The 21499-nt window shown below is 39.1% G+C and overlaps 1 protein-coding gene across 1 annotated transcript in view; it reads left to right on the top strand.

The window, feature by feature from the left end:
• Positions 1–2935: 2935 nt before the first annotated feature.
• FAM83B (family with sequence similarity 83 member B) overlaps positions 2936–21499 on the top strand; it is a 43535-nt gene continuing 24971 nt past the window's right edge. Inside the window, exon 1 of the mRNA XM_009942334.2 lies at positions 2936–3411. Within this exon, the coding sequence (XP_009940636.1) occupies positions 2968–3411 (444 nt within the window). The 5' untranslated portion in view covers positions 2936–2967. The remainder of the gene's footprint in view (positions 3412–21499) is intronic.

The following is a 21499-nucleotide window of genomic DNA, read 5'->3' as shown; positions in this document are numbered from 1 at the left end:
TTAATTTGGGAGTTTTCTTTTGTTTGTTCTCATGAATGTATCACGTGCTGATGTCCCTGATTCCAAAAATCAGAATTAGAATTTTTTCATTTGTCTCATCTGTTCTGTGATTTATTTCCATGCAGGCAGATTTTACATTGACTTTCTTAAATAAATGTGCACTGCTTTAAGCTGCTTTTATAAACAGCGCTTGTAAATCAAAGGTCAACATCAGAGAATGTTCACTGTAAATAACTATTCTTGTTTGGAAGACACTGCACTAGAAATCTCACCTTTCCTACATTATGGTATATTTATACCCTGTTTTAAGCGTAAGTCTGAGCATAAGTTACTGCATATGACCCATGGCACAATTAATTAATGCATTGTTTTCAACGGAAAGTCAAACAATATACTATACTATTACAAAAAACAAATCAAAAGAACCAAACCAGACAAAAAATGCACGTGAGCCAGCACACGCATGCACTCATTTTTGTGCCTTTTATTTGTTCATAACATTCAAGATTTTGTATTGCACAACTTTTACATGTTAAGTATAGTCTTGTTCCCTTATATTATTTTCAAAGGGAAGAGTGAGAAGATAAAAGGGATTTAGACAAGCTTTTGAAATAAGCACGTCTTTCTCAACTGTATATATGCAATCAATAGCAAAATTCCTATTTTAGAAGTATATCTGTTCCAAAGTAGTAAGAATTTTACAAATATCTTTCATTTGCCTTTGTGAAATTTGATTTAGTCTTAAACGTTCTAAGACTGACTGTTTTAGCCTGTTGTTTAGAGAGTTACTTGTCCTGGAGGGCCCTGCTAGAGGGGTGTGTTAGATTCTCAGTGGTCACCTGTGTTAGTGTTCAGACTCTTCAGAACAACTCAACTGAGTAACTCTGCATTTTGTACTCTCAGTAGTTTTTTATTCTTCATCTAAAATGTCTGGAAAACCTGTGCCAGATGATTGGCTTCTATAGGACACTGACTCAAAAGTTTTAATTTTACAGTATTGTACGAGTTTGACCTTGTGGTTGGTCTGTCTTGTCTGTACCGCGTGCTCGGTTCTCTGCCGCCTTACACCACGGGCTGCGTCTGCATCTGGACAAAGTGAAGTGGTATCACTCCTGATGTATAACATTTTATTTCTACCTGTGAGAGCAGTGTAGAACCAAGCCCTGAATATCTGTCACGGGAATACATGCAATTCTTGATCGGGGGAGAGCAATCCAATCCCTTTTGCTTGCTGCTTTCCAGTTCACCACAAAGAGCTGCTCTGGAGCAGCCAGAAACACTCCTTTGCCCCAGGCTCGAAAGCAATCCTATCTGGGAAGATCTACCCTGCTACTTGGCTGGGAGACAGGATTCAAATGGAATTATTTCATATGACGTGCTGATGCCAGCCTCAGATCTGGATTTTTCTTCGTTGGTCTTTTTGTACCTCAGACTTCCCAAGTTCCTCAGAAATCTTGGTTTAATTGAACGTTTAATTGGACCTTGGAGTATCAGTAGTGTATGGAGATTTTGATTTTCACTCCTTTAGGTTAATGTAGCTAACTTACATTTTCTTTCAAGAAGATTTGAACTGTTCCCAGAAGACAGTGGAAAGCAAATGCACTGTTTGCAAGAATATCTGAAGGGTCTTGATGTGAAGAGAGGATTGTTATTTATATGCCAGTAAATGAAATCAGAGCTCTGTACAGCTATTCCTTGCTATTACACTGCTATAATATTAATTAGGCTTGTGGGGAAGCCCAAAGTTAACTTTCAAGCTATACTTTGTATATACTTTTTGTAGTTATTCTGCCTTTGTGGGCTGTTTTCCTAGTTGTCCTGCCTTTGTCTTAAGCTTCATGCCCTAGCTGTGAAAAATGAAACAGTGCTACCATGCATGCTCTTTCTATTTTACACGGCCCTCTCATTCCACTCTCATGAAAATCAGCCCCTCTGCCCCCCTGCCGGCTTTTTCTTTTTTGTGGCTTACCTGCCCAGTGCAGTTTGAGTTTTAGGTGAGCGATGGAGTTGCTGGAATCCCATAGGGTTGCACAGACGTGAAGGAAGAAACGTTGGCCATTTTCCTCTCTCTGCCTTACACCCCAAATAGCTGCAGCAGGGACCAACCTTCTCAGCCCTTGTTAAATGAAATAAAAAGGTGGTAAGAATGAATTTATAAATCATCAGCAGTAAACATTATTAATGTTTTGGAAAAAAAAAAGGTAAGATTAAAGCAGCCGCTCCTTTTGGCAGAAGGAACGAGCAGGGTGGAAACTAGACATCAGATTGCTGATTCAGGGTTTGATCGCAGATGTAGGAGGAGAGATCTTTCTGGAGTTCCTCATAACTCACTGAAATGAGGTAGGCTGGTCCTGCTTGGGAGCAACAAGTGGATTAGATCAGCATGGGTGAGCAGATAGATAAGAAGGACCTGCACGACTGCGGTTTCAAAGAAGCCAGAGAAAAGGAATGCGTTGCAGAGAAAGATTAATGCATCAAAAAGTAGGAAATATAATTGGTTTCTGAAGTGTTTGTCTGAACACTGCTCTGTCAGTTGTTATAAAGAGAGTTTAGAAACACAGCCTGTGGTAGCGTATCGGAACATGCAGTGGGTATGTATTGGTGTTAATGGTAGAGATCTTCAGTGTATTATGAGCTCAGCTGCTGCTTTTAATATAAGAACTTCATCAAATCACTTAATTATTTGTTTAGTTTCACCTCACGTAGAAGAAGCTCTTTTTCTAGCTCTTTAATAGTCATTTGGCAATATTAATTCCTCAGCCTTTTAAAAATATTTTTAATTTGTTGGAAGGCAAAAGAAAAGAAAAAACTTAGAGCAACATTACCAGAAAAGTATTTTGAGTAGTACCTGTGTGCATGTCATAGATCTCTACAAATATTCTGATTGTTTTCTTACTTTCATTACAGATACATTTCATCAGCTCACGAATGGAAGTTTAAGAGACTTTATACAAAATATATTTGAAAATGGAAACTTCATCTTTGCTATCGTCCTTACATGATGAATGCAGATCAGACAACTATATTGAACCTCATTACAAGGAATGGTACCGAGTAGCTATTGATGCTCTGATTGAAGGAGGTTTAGAAGCCTACAAAGAGTTTCTTTCCAAAGAGAGATGCTCAGAGTTCCTAGCAGATGAGGAAATTGATTATATTTTGAACAATGTTCACAAACTTCCCCAAAACACAACTTATTCCTCTAACCATGCCATTGATGACACCTCTTCCTCGGGAACCTACTGGCCCATTGAATCAGATGTGGAAGCTCCAAATCTTGACTTGGGTTGGCCCTACCTGATGCCTGGAATTTCTGGCAGCACGAATATTGATCTGCTTTTCCATCCACCACGAGCACAGCCTTACACCATAAAGGAAACTATTCGGAAGATGATACGAGATGCAAGAAAGGTAAACATGAAAAATATTGTTGAAAAAACAAATGTGGCAATAATAATCTAGTTGGTGTTTTATTAGAGGCTTTTTTTTTTTTTATTGTTCTGGCAGGAAAAACGGTTTGGCTGCTAACAATTCAAATAGAAAGGTTTTCGCAGACTGAGATTGGTCCCTTGGTATCACATGCGCCGGTGTTATTAACCTTATTTACAAGGGATCAGGGACTAATCGGAGGGTTTGATGAAGCATTTACTGTAATGCTGACCAGTCTGTGAGAAATTCGTAGATAATCAGCACACTTTTTCTTTGACCTCGGTTGAATATACATCAAGTGATACAACTCTGTCTAACTTCAGGATATGTGCTAAGGTTTCTCTCTTGCGTCAGTGGGAACATGCATTGGTTTGGCATGGGAGCCAGCTGTTACAAGAAAATAACAGCTTGGTGTACATACGACTCATGTACCTTGAGATTCTCAGGTGGTGTGATTCTGCATGCCAACTATCCTTGCAGAAATTAGTCAGAAAGTATTAAAGAGGTTTAGGCAAGGAGGAAGTAGATTTTAGTTGGGTACCTTACCTGCATTTCTGACTAATGACTAATTTGTAAGAAATGTGGAGACTTCTCCAAACGTACTTGTCTCCACGTAGGGGCACTTGCATCTTGAGTTTCACAAGGCACACCTGGCTTACACCTCAGTGACAGGGTGCTGTATATACAAAACACCTTTTGCTTTCCAGTGTCAAGTTAAAAAAAAACAACAACCAAAAAAAGTCTTAATATGCAGTTCTGTTTGACCCTGAGCAACGTTACCTCTTTAAACAGATGTGACAAGGTTTCAGAAGTATCCTTAGCACATATGTCACATTCTCCTTTCTACCCTGTGAAATAAATTGAGTTCTGCATGATGTACAGGCTTTAAATCAATAGGACAGGCTCTAGTTTGAGTGCATCGATAAACACTTCAGTGGCTGAAACGTGTGTGTAAACCTGTGCAATAGAAATGAACTGAAAAGGGCGGGGAAGGGAAGGACAACGTCTTTTTACAATGTCTGTCTTCTATTTAGATAAAGCATGTAATTTGTTGCCATAATAGAGTTATCACTAGGCCTTTTATCCTGCAGTTTACAGTCTGGAATGACTGTATGCTCAAGAAAGAGGAGAATTAATTACTTCTCTCCCTCTTTGTCTCTTTTAGAATGAGCTTTGATGTTTTTTGCTTTTGTATGTAGTGAGACTTGACCATGACTTGCCCAGGATACCCTCTGATCTTTATCAGCTGCAGCTCCTGAGCTACCAATGTATCCACTGCAAGGGAAACCACAAAAAGACAGTTAACTCTCTTGCCAAGACTAGTTCAGTTTTGCTACAAGGTCTTGAAATCACATGAAGAAAGGCTGTTTCCAGTCAGTTGCCATGCTTTTTGTGCCTAGCTGGCTGACTGCGTGCAATCCAGTCCCTTTCCGATGGCTCTCTTAGCTGGTGGTGCTGCCTTGTGAAGCGCGATTTTAAGGAGTATGCTGCCTCTGAATGCAGCTATGGAGAAAAATTAGGCGTGATTCTTACCCCCCTTTGGGAGAATGTTGAGTGCATAGTATATTGGCTCTCTGATGTGCTTGCGGTGCTTCCACTTTATAAAGAGGATGTTATGTGTGTCTCACTGTCAAATCTGACAGCTGAAAAGTTTGTTTAGTTGATCAGCGCAACCTCAACAGCAACAACCATAACGCTTTTGATACGGTGATACGGGTTCGTCACTTCAGGAAGCAGCAATTAAATTTAAAAGACATAGTGTTGTTCAGCCTCTTCTGTCTGCAGATGCATAGAAAAATTTAAAGGATTTTTGAGTAAGGTAAAGTAAGGTATTTAAAACATGCTTACAGCAGGCAAACACTTTATAAACAGGCTATCCTACTTCTCCTAAGCCACTTAGAAAAATATAGTTATGTTAGACGGAGTTCTTTGTTGTGTGGTAGTAGAGATGTGTAGTCATACTAGAATATTCAAAGGAAATAGGAAAATCAGAAACCTGTAAAGAATAAACAAGTTCTTCAGCAAATCACGCTAAACCGATACAACTCTAAGCAAAATCTATGGGAATTTTGGCAACCTTCGGTGGGAAAATAAACAGACTATTGGAGGTGGGTGTATTCATACCACCAAACTTTAAGCACCACATCCGAGTGCCTGAGTTCAAGCACTGATTTTCCTGGGCTGCCTGAACACTGGGTGCAGTAGGAAGACAGCTCCTTCAAGGGCAAGGCAGAGAATGTTTCTGCACAGATTTAACCCATGAAGGAACCCATTTGAAATATATTTATACGTATATACTAGCCCAAAAATTCATGAAGGACACTGAGCCAGTTGAAACCTAGATTATTTTGAACATTTGGAGATACATAAGGATAAGATGAAATTATTAGTGGACTTACTCTTGACCTCTTTCATGCTTGATGCATCACAGTGTCACTCCTTAAAATGATCATTACATATGTTAATTTTGACCTTAAGACATGTTGTAAACAACATTAAGCAACTTGCTTGCTGACAGTGATTTTTCCTGACTAAAGAGGAAAATCATTTGTAAGGCTATGCTACACTAGACAAAAACAGTGACTATGAAAAAGTGTCGTAAGAAAATCTGGTCACTTACATGTTTCTTAAACGCATGATCTGCCTAAAAATTATGGACATCACCTTCATGGTTAAGTGCAGACAATATAATAACAGAGTTTTAATATTGGTCCTACAGAAAAGGATTATTATTATTAAATCCTAGAAAAATGAGCTAACCATTTTAGCCATTTTAAGGAGATGAATCTATGCTTGTGATACATGTTTCTTAACCTGTATTAGAGTTGGGGAACTGTGTCGTACATAGGATGGCATGATGTTACAGTCTATAGTACAGCACTTCTGCGGGATAGGTGTGCTGTCAGAGTGATGTTAGCAGAGTGCCTTAGGTCAAACCTAACATGTCAACAAAATGGATTTACTGTTGGTGTGACTAGACCTCATCTCCAAATGATACAGCTTGCCAGCCACCCTCTTCTGTCAACATAACCTATGTTCACACAGGGAGGCTCTTTGGTGTGACTGCGTCAGCTGGGGAGACACAAGTCTTTTTCAGGTGTTGGTATAACCATGCAGGGGAAAAGCACTGCAAGGTCTGTGTCACCTTAATGATGGACAGACTTTTGCAGACAAGCCAGTAGCCTTATTTCTTGTGTGTTTTGGAGGCTTCTACCTTTAATCATTGGCAGGTTTCTGTCTTCTCTGAAGCTTGAGGTGCTCCTACAGCCTGACTCATCCTGACTGGGCTGTCGGAACCGCAGCTGATAATGTTGAGCAGTTTTTCCCCGAGAAGATTATTCATCTGGGAAATAATATCAAGATGATTGCTCATCTGTGTCAGGCTAATGTGAAACTTCCTTCTCTTACTATAAAGTAGCACAGAGACTTCAGTAATGAAGTGTCATCTCCCTATATGCTTTTCAGAAGAGTTGCCTGAAAATCATCAGTTACGAGGCTTATACATATGTGCAAGAAACAGCTGATACTGTCTTCTCAGGCATGATTGACAGGGTGAGGCAACAGGGAAAGGACAGGACAGAGCCCCAAAGGGTCCTTCTGGCAGCGTGTTTTTCTCTTGCTTCATTAACTGGATTCCTCTCTCCACCACCAAGACATTCCTACATAGTTTTAGAGAGAATGCATAGCTCTGAGTCTTTTAGATTGATATCCAAATAAGGATCAGCTCTTCCTGGAGAGAATTCAAACCTCTTTTTTAAAGAACTGTGTTGTTTAGACAACCCAAGGATTGCTGGTTTGCAGCACAAGCCAGAAAACACTGAAAGACTTCCCTGACATACTTTAGGGAATATCTGATGGAATGTAAGAAGTTGCACTCTGTTTGATAAGTGTGCCATACTTTTCACTGATTTTATTTTCAAGTAGAGTAGCAGTCTTAAACCTGAGTTCGTAAAACCAGTGATACTTCTGAGACTTTTTAAAGTCTTTCTTGTTTTTAGAAGCTCAACTAGCAATTTAGATGGTTATTGTGTTATCATTTTAAAAACTGAAAAAAGGCGGTTGTATTTGCTGAATTACTCATCATTGGGCTTTTTCATGTAAGAAGGGTTTCAAAACTTTGACCCTTGGGAGAGAAGTTACATTGTAAATGAGTGTAACGTGTTATTAAGTCTCCCACTGTAGGTAGACCTTTAGTAAGTCAAAAAAGACTTTCTTTGCATTCTCATGAGAGTGAGTTATGTACAAAATCTGATGCCTGTGTTGTCTTCTAGAGCAGTGGACCTAGTCAAATAAACAAAAACAGTTGACTTGTTTTGCAATCGTATAAAAAAGATAATATTCTCTTCTTTTTTTTGTTTGTTTGTTTCAGGAAAGAAGGAGAAGTTGTGTTTCACAGAAAAATGATTATTTCACTATTGATCTCAACTGGTTCTGTGTATAATACAAGAATAATGATCTAGTACTGGCTGCATTCGAATATTAAAGTAAATAGAATTCTTTACATGCGTAGATGAAGAGTGACGTTTCTATACAGAAAGAAGCTTGTAGAATATGGGTGTGTTAAGCAATCTTTTTTTACTCTCTCAACAATACTCTATGGCAACTATTTTAAATATAATCTGGACAGGGACTGGAACGATAATGAATCATAGTTGTGTCAATGCTTGTCTTAGCTCATTAGTTGCAGCAGTCCAAGCAGATGAGAAAGAGGGGCTACAATTTTTTGTTTATAAAAGCTAGAACAATCTGCTGAATTCAGGGAGAGAGAATAGAGAATTGCAATAGTCATCCCATTCAAAAGTTTTCTGTGTTATCTGCAGAGTGTCTGACAAACAGTGGATATCTTTTCTGAGAGTGACACGTAGAAGGTCTCAGTTTCCAGCTGAAGATGTATGGGCAACATTTTCCCTGCCAAAATATTCTGCCCCAGGAGGATTTCAGAAGGTGTTTTTTGGTTCAGCTCCTATGCTGAAAGGTGCATTCATCATTTACTTCTACCCACCTTCTGTTAAATGACTTCCTGTTAGCTGAAAACCAGCATGGCAGTCATGCATATGGCTCCCAGGTGAAACATGATTTTTAGCTTTTGATAGATTTATTAGAGAGAGTGAGGTGGTGTCCCAGCTTTTCTAATCACACAGGGCACATGCTATGTGTTGGAAAAGGACACGTGTCTTGCTCTTGGTGCTCTTATTGTGTGACCAGGTATCAATTTTTTGTCATCTGCTCACAACAAGTAATTATTTCAGGTATTTTATCTGCTTGGATTTGCCATTGGAGTCTTCACACTATTTTACTCGCCTGTCCCCTTCTGCCCCTGCCCTCCTGCTCCCTCCGTGTAAGGGTAGTCCCAGAGCAGTCACAGCAGTGCACTGAGAATGCAGAGAGGACTGCCATCAATAGGACACGTTTGCAAGCACTCTTATAATCTGGAAAGCCTGGGATTTCTATGAAATGCGTTTCTTATACGCAGTTGCTCTAAACACGAAACTCACAATTTTTCCTGGTAACCCTCCCATTGAGTGGGAATGATCCAAAACTGAAAAGCAAGCAGAGGCTACAGCTAGCCTGGAGAGTGGGAATCTGATAAAATAAATTTTAATCACTTGCAGTGGTTTTTTATTCAGAGGTTTCTATCAAGTCAAAGGTTTGAAAGATTGTCTTGGCATATTTGATACTCGTACTTTGTATTAAGAGATGTAACTAATTTATAGATATTGCCATTTTTATGTCACAACTGTGCTAATGTGTTATCAAATTATCACACCGCTGTGACGTATTAAAAAAAAGAACAGGGAAAATTGAAGGCCAGGTCTTACAGGCAGCTGCATTTCTTTATTCACGTCTGTCTCATTCACATATATATAAGAAGTAAGCATACACGTATGCTTTGTAGCAACATTTTTTCATTAAAACCTTTTCTTTCATTGACATGAATCTTTGTCAGTCAAAATAAAAGTGCTATTAAAAAGTCATTTATGCTTTTTGCACATTCAGTAGATTAAAATGTTCTTTATCATATTGAACAATAACTTTGTACTACAATATGCTGAAGCAATTATAGGTAAAAATATGCTGTAAATACAAACCTGCTGATTTAAAATAATTTTGCACAGGCAGAATGCTTCTTTCAGTGCCCAGTCCAACTTTTGAGTTTTGTCCCTCTGCTTTTCTTGCTTATCAAAGAAAACTGATAATCTTGAAGTGCTATTTTTGTTCTCCTGAATTCCTATCCTCAACAGATCTGAGTTTTCCTGATTTTTACTGAGCCAGGGAGCAATCTTGCTTGAGGAACTTTAGGCTTAATCACTTTACATTCATATTGCCATAGGCCTTTTTTGATCTCTTGCAGTTTTATCATAGATTTTGATCTCTAATAGCTTTCCAACATAGCCAGTGGTGATCTGAGGGATGGGGGACACGTTTTGGGCAATTTTAATCTTTAAATTTGTTTGTCATGTATCAGAATTTGGGAACTAAAATATTTTACTATCTGTGATAGAATTTTAAATGAGCATAGCTTGGTATACAGATACCTGCAATACTGCAGCAGTATTTGTGTAATATGGTATGATAGAAGCTACATGCAAAGTGGAGAACTGCTGACATGGAGCAAATCAAAAAGCACAAAAATCCAAGGAGAGCTGCCAGTTCAGAATTTTCCATTCTCCTGTTTGGAAGGAACAGGATTGAATGCCATCAAATTACGTGTATTAAGTTTCCTCATATATCAGACCTAAGTACAAGTATCTATTTCACTTGTAGTTATTTCAGAACAATTTGCTTAACACCCTGAGGAGTACTGCAAGTATTCCAGCGCAGGCGATAGAGGAGTCAAAGTATGCCTAAGTATTTACCTCTAAACGAAGTGCAGACCTTGCTATTGATATCGATGCTTATCATGCCGTTCCTTTTAACTTGTTGATAAAAAGTGTCTATAACCATTTGCTAATAAAGAGGTGCTATTCTCTACAATATAAGTTAAAGTCCACATTTTTGAAATTGCTGCCAGCACGCCTGAGACCTCAGAGGCTTTTACTTTTTAAAATTCTACCGTAATTTGTCTTTGGGAGGAAAGAAGCAAAGCCCATCACAACGGTAACAGGGTGTAACTGGCGTTGAGCTTGCTAGTTTATAGTAGGATCAGCAGGCATCCATAAAATGACTCAGCTCAATAGAGCTGTTCAGAATAAATAATTGCAAGATCTGACTATGGCTTGTTTGTCAACAAAGTTGATATTTTTTCAGTATCCAGTCCAATGATCAATAAGCCAGTTGAATTTACAGTGTTGTTATTTGCTTTATAAATATAGAAGTGGAAGCAACGAAACTAGCTATTGCTGCTTTCTGTGCCTTTGTTTGACATCTTTTCCCATATTCTTGGTGTTTGTTTTCTGAAGCTGTAAACATCATTATGTTTTGCTATGTGTCTTTATATCATAGAGCTTACTGGCGTCTTAGTCTTTCTGATTGGTGCCAGCCAGTACAGACATACCACTACTGCAGCATAAACAGTAGATTCAGAATTTATATACTCTTTTATCCTTAACCATCAAAGAACACGGCCAAAGTGTGTGCAGTTTTATAGATGAGAATATTTAGCCACAAAAGCATTAAATTAATATATATCACAATACAAAAAGAGATACAATTATAAACCAAAAGCCTGAGAGTTGTATATGTTAGCAAACAGTACTCGGAGCAAGCAGGGGCCAGATAACCAAGTTTTTATTTTCTTGTCTCTGGGGTTTTAGTTGATAAAAAATTCATAGTCATGCATTTAGTGGTACAGTTATGAAAACTCATATCTGAGGAACATCAGTACTTCTCAAAAAAAGTTTGCTTTAGTATATAACTGTAGCTGTGTAGTGCTTACTTTTCACAAGTATTTGTAAAAGCATGAAGTCCTTTCTTATCTTCAGATAAAGAGGGTGTTCTCATACCTTAGCTAAGAGTGGATTATCTTAACCAGTTCTGTCTCTTGGTCTGGAGTGCTTGCACTGACTGCCTGGAAGAGATAAGACGTGAGGGAGCCAAAACAGATTCTTCATAAACAGGGTCTGTGGTGACCCCTGCTCTCCCCAGCAAGGTGTGTGGGCACAAAGCTGCCTTCAGAAAACTTCTGTGGTGCATCTTTTATTCAGGGTTTTTTGCTAACTGCAGCACTGGATCTCCTCAGGCCTCTTCGCTTCTGCCAGCGATCCTGCTGTAAGAGATGAAGCTGGGCGATAGGAAAATATGAGAAGTTATGCACTGAATCTCTCAGAGATGAAAAGAAAACTTTGATACGTGCTTCATCCACTAGTAATAGGGCTTGAACAGTAGCACAAGACTGTGTGTTCAATTATCCAAATGGGTGTGCCTCCAGTTCAAACAGCAGATGTAACATCTCGGCCTTAATTTTCATGCTGTTTCCTGGAGCTGCAGGACTCTTTGCCAAGCAGGCTGTGCTTCAGCTCAATAAAGTCCCTTTATGGCTTAAGCACTGGGTAGAGTACTGGACATCGCCTTCTAATACAGATGAATCTGAGTAGCATCAGCCTGCAGAAGGTATTGTAGTTAAGAGTTTTCCTGCTAGGCTTTTAATGCTCAATAAGCCAGAAATAAAAATGAGGATGAGATGAAATAACCAGCACAGAAGAGCAAGTGCCCACTGACTCTTTGTGGGCCCTTTCTCAAGAAATGCCCACCAAGGGACCGCCCTTTTTAAGCCATGCAGAATTCACTGCTATAGAGCTGTACCTCCAGATCAGAGACATCAGAGGCAGCCAACAGAAGTGACAGTGTCAGCCAGCAAATCTGATTTCCCTCAAATGCCAGGGGGATACCGCCTGTCAAAGCAACCAGGTCTCCATCCAGCATGACAGAACACAATAATATCTGAAGCTCTCTACTGTTCTGGTAATTTCTTGGCACTGCCTAATAGCAGATTAGCACGAGCACGAAATAATTGCTTGAAAAGTCACTGTCAGGTGTGTGGGATTCTTCTTAAATAATAGGCAGTATATGTGGCTGCACAGTGACTGTTTGACAGAGGCCTTTGCTGAGGATGGGCCTAAAAATATCAACCGTCAGTGGGTCCAGCTCTTACAGCAGTATGTACTATTACAAGTCTACAGAAAGCTGCTTTACAATGTAATAAAAACTACATTTTTTGCTCAGAGGAGATACTTTTGAAATAAGAAAAATAAGTGTAGAGACAAAACTGGGAATTACAATGGATTTTTCTGTTTATTTATTTGGTATCGCCTTATTTTGTGTTTTAGCACTATGTGATCACCAGGCTGACATATTATGTGATTGACTGGAATTAAACAATGCTGAAAGTTACTTTCTCAGTAGCTGAAATAGTTATTTTTTCAGTAATATCATTACCTGTTTTGTTCATGAATTCTAGGCTTGTTGACTGACAGTAAGACACTTGCGCCAGAAATCTAATTAACCAGATGATTTGATTTCTTATGCATAAGTTGAATTTAACGATGGAAGTGCCATCCAGATCTGAAGTGCTGTGGTACAGGATTACAGTCTCCTGTTACAGGGTTTCTGTCCCCAGCAAGGGCTCGGTACTTTGACTTGGCGTTCAGAGGAGTTAAACAGTGTCTTTGCAATGAGCTCTTGAGAGCACAGGAAACTTCCGTGTAAATGTCAGAGCCTTGCAAAGCCAGGGCTCCAAGTGCTTTTTGGAGGAAAAAAAAAGGAAGTAAAGACGTGCTGTTCTTGGGACTCGGGAAGGAGGCATGTCAGAGGAGCGGGGATCTCTGCTAGTCCTTGCAGTTGCTGGAAGGCTGCCTATTAGAAACCAGTGCAGCAATTAAGTGCAGTTTAAACCTCCCGTGGGACCATGAGACTCTGGAGCCAGCACCCAGGGTGAAAATGCTGGCACTTTTAGACTGCTTAAGTCTTACAGTGTCATGTGGAAGGAGACAGCTGAAGACCAACACAGATGGGCCAGTGTTGGATTCAGCTGGGCTCTGCTCCATGCTGTCGTGTGTAGAGCAGAAGTAACTATGCGAATCATTATCAAATGGTTGGAAGTACGGAAAGACAGTTGTGCGTAGTGTCTGTAGTATGTAAGCATTTCAGCTCTCACCCCCTGAAGTGCCCGTACTTTTAGGAAACCTGTACAATTCGGTTATAGCTGCTCTCCCCTTCTCCTCTCTCTTCACCCCGCCACTCCAGCTCTTCCTCTTGGACAATACTCCTCTGCCTTTTCTCCTTTCGTCATGCCCCTAAGCCAGAGGTGAGTATTCACTACCTGCTGTAGGTACTTTTGGCATCTTTCTTGAATGCAGTTCCTGGTGTGACATGGGAATGTGAGCTCCCTCGTAGGTCAGTAAAGAAATGTGGGTGCCTTGGAGAATGCCAGTCAGCGCACCTGGAGCAAGTGCTTGCAGTAGGGTGTTTGAGTCTTTGCCCCATCCTCTGTCTCTCCCAGTAAGAAGTGGTAAAACACAGTCATGATATTCGAAATACAGCAGTGCTTTCGAATTGCTAGTCAAATCACTCAATTTTATTGGCAGGTTTCTGATACTTATTATCAATTATAGATCTAATAGATTAAACATTAGAGGGGTTTTATTTTCTGAATAGGACTGTCTTATTTGCCCTCTGTTTTATTTTGTGATAAAATGAGTTTTTTGGCAACAAGGATGAAGTTCAGAGATAGACCATTTGTATATCAGAAATTGCTATAGCCTATTTAATTACAAAAATTACTTGCATACACAATTGATTTTCCTCTCTCATTTTGTCAAACAATGCATCTAATAAAATGTGAAAAGAAATTTTATTGGTATTTAGTAAAGGGCAGAGAGAGGAAAAAATAATACTTGTTCAAAGAAGATACTTGGTTTTCTTCCTGAAGCAAAATTAGATCCCTAATACTGAGAGGATTTAAAGACTTCTAGTATATGCACACGAGAGGTTCCATTAACTTAACATGCATATGAGTTTGGAGGATTGATGCCTAGGGATCTGACCATGTATCATTAAGAATCTGATTTTAAATATTCATATAATCTCTTTCTCCTAAATCATGCCACAGTACACTTGTAGTATAAAATGAGCATATTTCTTCAGTTGATTGCATCCACTGTGAGCAACTAAAAAAAGAATAACATGTGTCCAAGCAGACTGCTGTATTTTTTTTTATTCTAAATAAAAGCTGTGTTGAATATCTGAAACCCAAGCAAGGCACTGAAACTGGTGGAAGATTTTCCTTTCACTAGATGCTATTCCACCACTCAGTTCTGCTTTACTCATCCCAACATGCACGCGCAGGCCCAGGTTCCACAGAATTCTAACCCAAAGGAATGGATGCACATATGAATGTTATAGAAGATAGGCTGGTCCCTTAAAGAGAAATTAATTAAAATCAGCACGACTAATTTATCATGTTGATGCATAAAAGAGCAAGAATAGTTTTTGTCGATACAGAATGTCTATCAAACATTTTTTTTCTCTAACTTTGTATAAATGGCCTCAACCAAAATGATTGAGTCCTCTGCTAGCAAACCTTAAGAGTTTGTACTGGGGATAGAGGCTTCATTATCTTCTGCCACATTACACATGCTTGCTGAGCTCATATACAGTGCAAGGAAAATTTCACAGAGAAGTTTCTCAATTTGTACTCCAAGGCTTTTGAAATTATTGCAAAATATATATTAAAAGCACACATGTACTTTTTCATGCATGCTGGCATAGAAGCAACCAAAATGAAAGAAAAAACAGTAAGAAGTGAACATCTGGAATTTAGTTATTATGGGAGAACTGTTGAAAATAGTTTATGGATTTTATTTTTTAAATGCTGCATATTCTTGAATTTAAAAAAAAACACCTTAAGAAATAGTTTCATGGGCGTGTATGACACTATACTGATGCAAAATTGTGTGTACACAGATAGACATACTGATTTTGAATAGTCTGCTAATTTCTGTGGAGAAACTTTGTTTATACTATCTGAGGAAGTGACTCACTACATTTAATTACACAAAGTAGTCCCTCTTAAGATATAAAGTAAAAGAAGAAAGCATTTCTGTTTACTATGTTACTCTCTAGTTCATAACTCAGCTGTCTATTTTTAAGGCAGTAGAGTACGTGTAACAAAAATACAGATATTTAGAAAAGGGAAAAGATCTAATTTCTGAAATAGGTAATAATAGTACTTAAGTGCAGTCACTGAAGTTACCAAGCTGAGTAGCGTATCTGAAATCAACATTAGAAGATGATCTTTGACAGACTTTTTTCCACAGAATGCAGTTAGTTTAAAAAGAGCACAAAAAGCTACGTGTTTAAAGATTTTGGGAGATTTCCAGCAAGGTACATTGAAGCATTCTAGCGGCACAATTATATCGCATTATCTGTTGTGGAATTACTATACTGAATGAGAAACAAAAAGTCGTGGCATTTTAATTCCAGATCAAGAGATCTCTCTGTATTGTTTTAAAGAAGTAACGATAACATTGTTGGCTGCATTTCAGTTCACCCTGATGTTCACGTAGAGTTTCTAGTTTTAAAAACTCAAATGGAACTTACTCAAAGCTACTTGTTCTCATACAGTTTGCATGGGGAACTGTACTCTACTATAATGCATGCAAAAAGAAGTGGACAGAGGTTTAAGCATAGTTTTCCCTTGCTCAGTAGATCCATGTTTGGGCAGACTCTTTGATCAGTCTTGGCTGAATGTGTGTCACAAAGGTTAGGAAGAAGATCCCTGATACGGCACAGAAGTACAAAAAACTGCTTGTTGATGCTTGTTGGAGGCATTGCTGGCCTAACAGTGGAGATATTGCTGATAATTACGCTAAATATTCTGTTTGGATGTTTGGAAATTATGCAAGAAATCGCTTTCACCAGGCTTTAAGTTATCTCTAGTGAGGAGAATTTCGGAAATATGGGAAGCATTGTAACATACAAATTAAAAATAATCCAGTACTTTTTTTTTTTTTTTCTGAATTCATGTCTTTCATTGACTCTAAATCCTATAGTGCCGAGTTACAGTAAGAGTACACTGAATCATATTTTTGAGACATAGTGTATCTATTTTTCCGCAGCTACGAATAAAGTCCACAGCAATTGCGATGTACATAATAACTATGAATCTGTTCTGGTTTTATTTTTAAGTTGCTTGTCTGTGGCTCTGGATGGGACTTTAGCCTGAAACAGTAAAGCGTAAAGCATCCTGCTTGATCAATGTTATGACTATAACTATATAAACCCGGTAGGGGAAATCTCTCTATCTATAAAAGGGAAAAAAGCAACAAATAATTTTCAAATGATCTGTATAAACAGTTTGCATAATATTTGTATAAAGAAATATGCACACATATACACTCTGGAATTTCATTGCAAAGCTTGCTGTCAGCAGCTGCCACAGCAAATATTGCACCACACAGGCTGAAATGCAGAACACTTACAAATGTGATGTAGCGAAAAATCTTTAATGGCAATTATTAACATATTTAACTAAATTAGCGCATTATGAAAATTGAGAATGGCATTTCTCTTAGGACATTTTGATTATTTCAAAGTTGTGGTTGGCTCTTGAAGGTCAGCAGATTGTCCAGGAAGGATTTTGATGTTAATAAACTATACCCTCTTTTTCCTTCCTTTCTCAAATTTCCTCAAAACCACAAACCAAGAAAATCTCAAATTAACTGTTTAATTTGTTTTCAAATTGCCAGATATTCTTCAGTGTTTCAGAGAATCAGTCATCTTCAGTTTTTGCTTGCCTGGTTGTTTTCAGGCATGCTTTTTGGTGCTCTGTGCTTGGGATTTGAAGGGAAAGAGTCTTCTGCACTACATCCAGTGAGACTTCCTATGCTCCAGGTTCATCCCCCTCCAAGTCCCAGTGGCAAGGCTTTAGTTTTGAGTTCATTCACAGAGACACAATCTCCCCTCCCAAGACTAGTAGTGATTCTTATATTTTAATGAAAACATTTTTTTGTATATATCAGTCATCTTTACTTCTTGATTATACACTGCTCCTTCTGCTGTGTTCATGTGTCCTCTCCATGGGCCCTGTCATTGCTTTCCTTTCCAGGTATGATTTTCTAATTGATTTTATTGGAAGTTGTTTTGAAAAAGGGCTGGGTAAACATGAGCCTTTAATCAATGTTTGTATGCTTTAAAAACTTGTAGTTTGTTACCAGTTTTGGGGGCCCTCCCTGTTCATCTTTGCAGCCATTTCCAGACTGCAAAATCAGCAGAGGTTATAAAACCAAGAGATTCACAGATTTTGATGCCAGAAGGGACCATTATGGTAATGAAATCTCACTCCCTGCACAACACAAGCCTGACAGTGTTGCATCTTCAAAGAGCTGATACTAAGAATAAATCTGACCTTAAAACATTTGGGTGCTAGTCTTATAGTCAGCACTTCTGAGTAACTAATTCATAATTGCTCAGGAGATCAGATTTTTTTTTTTTTTGTACAATCAGTTTTCTCTAAGTGATGGAATTTGCTTGAAGAAACCCATGGTGCAAGCCCAGACGAAGCCTGCCCGAGCTTTCTGCTGTGTGTATCTCATCACTCAACATGACAGTCAGCCAAAAGAGAAGGTGCAGAGAATTTTAAATGCAGGACTGGAGGGCGAGGTGAGGCTCGAGCTGCTGCATAGCTACAGGGATTGCCTTCAGAGGGACTTTAGGATGCTCAGCGTCTCTGTAAACACAGGCCATTAGCCTCTGAGGATCTGTTCGCATGCCACTGTACAGTGCAGCGAGGAGATTTGCAAGGAGCAGGGCGTTTTCGCCTTCCCAGAGCATCATGTTAGCGTGACTGGACTGTTTCCAGTCACAACATTAATTAGCAATGGGCTGACTCAGATATCCCTGCACAGGACAGTGGTCTGACACACACATCCACACACCCTATATATTTTCAGTTTCCCAGATAAAAATAGATGTAATAATGTTATTCCCACATGAAATGGTTTGCGCTTTACATACAAAAAGCTTCCCATATATACTTAAGCATTATTGTAAGTAATTTAAAAGGAATTCAAAAAGCTGCTTATTTTTTTCTGGTAATTTTTTCTGAGTCTTTTATGACAGAGATGTAGCAGACCAGTAAGTTTTAAATTTTTTAGTTATACCATGGATGATTTGGAAGATCATAAATAACAGTCTATTTAAAATGTATTTCTATGCTAATAACTTCTAGAACTAGCTAAAATGGTTTTTTGGAGTGATTCACATGCTTTTCTACTTCCATGCATTTGTATCAATTCAAAAACCTTTTACAACCTTTTACAAAAAATAAAATGCTGTTCTTTGTATCCTTTTATTTTTGCTGAATATAAAAGCCTTGTGATTAAAAGCATTGATCTGGCACTTGGAAAACTTCTATACAAATTCCACTTAGGACACAGATTTCTCATCTATAAATGTGAATATTAGCTCAAATTGATTTGTGAAGACATATACTTAGCTTGGGGTACTCATGGACTAGGGGTGATGAACACAGTGTCAAGACCTCAAGCTGGAATCCACCTTCTGAGGTGTTTCTAATGGTTTAAAATTTTATATTTATGTGTTTGTTCTTGCCTCTGAGATTGTTTGCTTTAGAACATTCAAGGAGAAATACCCAAATAGGAAGGGGAGAGTTGTTTGCTTCTCTGTTATCTGCCCATGTTCAGCTGTTACTTTTTCATAGAATCATAGAATCATTAAGGTTGGAAAAGACCTCTAAGATCATCAAGTCCAACCATCAACCCAATACCACATGCCTGCTAAACCATGTCCTGAAGTGCCATACCTACACGTTTTTTGAACACCTCCAGGGATGGTGACTTCACCACTTTTCTGGGCAGCCTGTTCAAATGCTTTACCACTCAGTACAGAAATTTTTCCTGATATCCATTCTAAACCTCCCCTGACCCAGCTTGAAGGCATTGCCTCTCTTCCTATCACTAGTTACCTGGGAGAAGAGACCAACACCTGCCTCACTACAAACTCCTTTCAGGTAATTGTAGAGAGCAATAAGGTCTCCCCTCAGCCTCCTCTTGTGCAGACTAAACAGCCCCAGTTCCCTCAGCTGCTCTTCATAAGACTTGTTCTCTAGACCTTTCACCGGCTGCACTGTTCTTCTCCGGACACGCTCCAGCACCTCAGTATCTTTCTTGTAGTGAGGGGCCCAAAACTGAACACGGTATCCACGTGCAGCCTCACCAGTGCTGAGTACAGGGGCACAATCACCTCCCTACTCCTGCTGGCCACACTATTCCTGATACAAGCCAGGATGCCGTGGCCTGGGCCCACTGCTGGCTCCTCATGTTCAGCATGTTTCCTTACAGTATTCCTCTATGCAGCTGCGAGAAATGAGAAAATAGGGGTTTTGTTGTTCACACAAAGTAGTTTCTGATTTAGGTTGCATTTCAGTGACTACCCATGTAAACGTGAAAATCTTACCTTTTGCGTACCTGACTCTTGTTTCATTGCAATAATTGTTCCTGTGTTAGTTGGGATGATTTATATTGTATTTTTTATGATTTATAAGAGGCTGGAATATCTTTTAATTACCAACTACTGGTCACAGTTGACCAAAAATTATAAACTCCCTGAAAAATCCTTTCCTGACAGCTGCACCTCATCTCTCTAGCGAGCGTGGACTGCACTGACATCTGAGAGCAGTTTCAGAATTACAAGAAAAGACTCTGAAGATCAGCAAAAGATATACGCATTTTTAAGTGGGCGAGAAAGAAAGAAACAGCTGTCCTGTTATTACATCCAAAACAACTGCTGTTTTTTCCACAGTTTTGTCAATACAATGCTGGTTTGATTTTTTTTTATCTAAAGGAAAGAGGCAAATACTTCTTTTTCAGTAAGCATGCGAGTATGTGCATGCAATCCTCTACATGCACGTGTAGACACTGTGTTACAGAAAGCATGGTTTCTAGGTATGCACACATGAACAGGATGCATAGCAATCTGGTACAGAGGGCCTTTTATTGGCATAAATTTGGAGTGGGCAGGTTACTCAAGGGAAGATCTTTCCTGAGATCAGAGAGGTACTTCACAAGAACAAATCTTTATTTAAAAGGCACTAGTTTGCATCAAAAAGTAGTTATTTTCCAAAGCGTTCTTGGAATAAAATTTTCACTTCTTCTCCACAAAGGTGTTACAGGTTCTCATCTCCATCCTTATTTTAAGCAACTCAAGTCATCTCGTATATTAAGCTGTTAGCATGCTTGGCACATTTTTGAAGAGCAAATTTTGCAACAGAATGTGGCTTGATGTAAGCCCATGGGTGTTTTGGTTGGTGCTGTTTCTGCCTTTGTTCCTTATGATTAGAGAGGTTCTGGTTTTGATGGGAAAACAAGTGAGTTTTCCTCTACCCCTCGCGTTTGCTAGCATATATATATATATATATACACACCCTGAGGCATACATCTATTGAGCACAGGAATGTTTTGTGGCTGCAGGAACCTCACTGGCACAAATAGGCAGCGAATATCTCAAAGAAAGCTACTGAAGAGCTTCAGTAGGTGCCCCGGAGACTGATTTTCTTCTTCTTTCATTCTTAAATCCAGGTGCCTGCTGTAATGTTTTGGAAGAGACCCCTTTGCCCTAGCAAGAGCTTTGCCTTTCTTGCAAGTGTTCAGCATGCTTCGTGATTACATCTCTGGTTATCATTCCCCAAATTGGGGGCTGTGTGTGAACCGGCATGCAATGCACATCGGGGGGAATATTTTGTAGAACAGGGAGTGGTCTCTTATACATGAAGTTGTACAATGGAAGACTTGTGATATTGTTTCTCTTCTACCCATTAGTAAAACCCTATTAAATTGCCATGCTGGTCACTAGCTCCATTGAGTATAAAGGATTCAGTTACTTGCACATTGATAACTCATTTCTCTGAAGAACTGTTCATTTTATTAATTCACAAATGAGTGCTTCGCATTATCCTTGTGAGGATGAGAAAAATAAGAGGAGCAGACCATGAGCGTAGGAAAACAGTGCCCATCTGTGGCTGAGGCGATGGAGTCTGGATCGCAGAACTCTTGTCCTGCAGCCCGGCTGTGTCTGCTCCTCCCCAGAGGCATCCTGGAAGTGGCCTAGGGCTCTG

This window comes from Opisthocomus hoazin, chromosome 2, assembly GCF_030867145.1.
Source record: "Opisthocomus hoazin isolate bOpiHoa1 chromosome 2, bOpiHoa1.hap1, whole genome shotgun sequence".
In the NCBI taxonomy this organism is placed as follows: domain Eukaryota; kingdom Metazoa; phylum Chordata; class Aves; order Opisthocomiformes; family Opisthocomidae; genus Opisthocomus; species Opisthocomus hoazin.
Note: the sequence above shows the minus strand (reverse complement) of the source record. Positions and strands in the feature narration are given on the sequence as shown.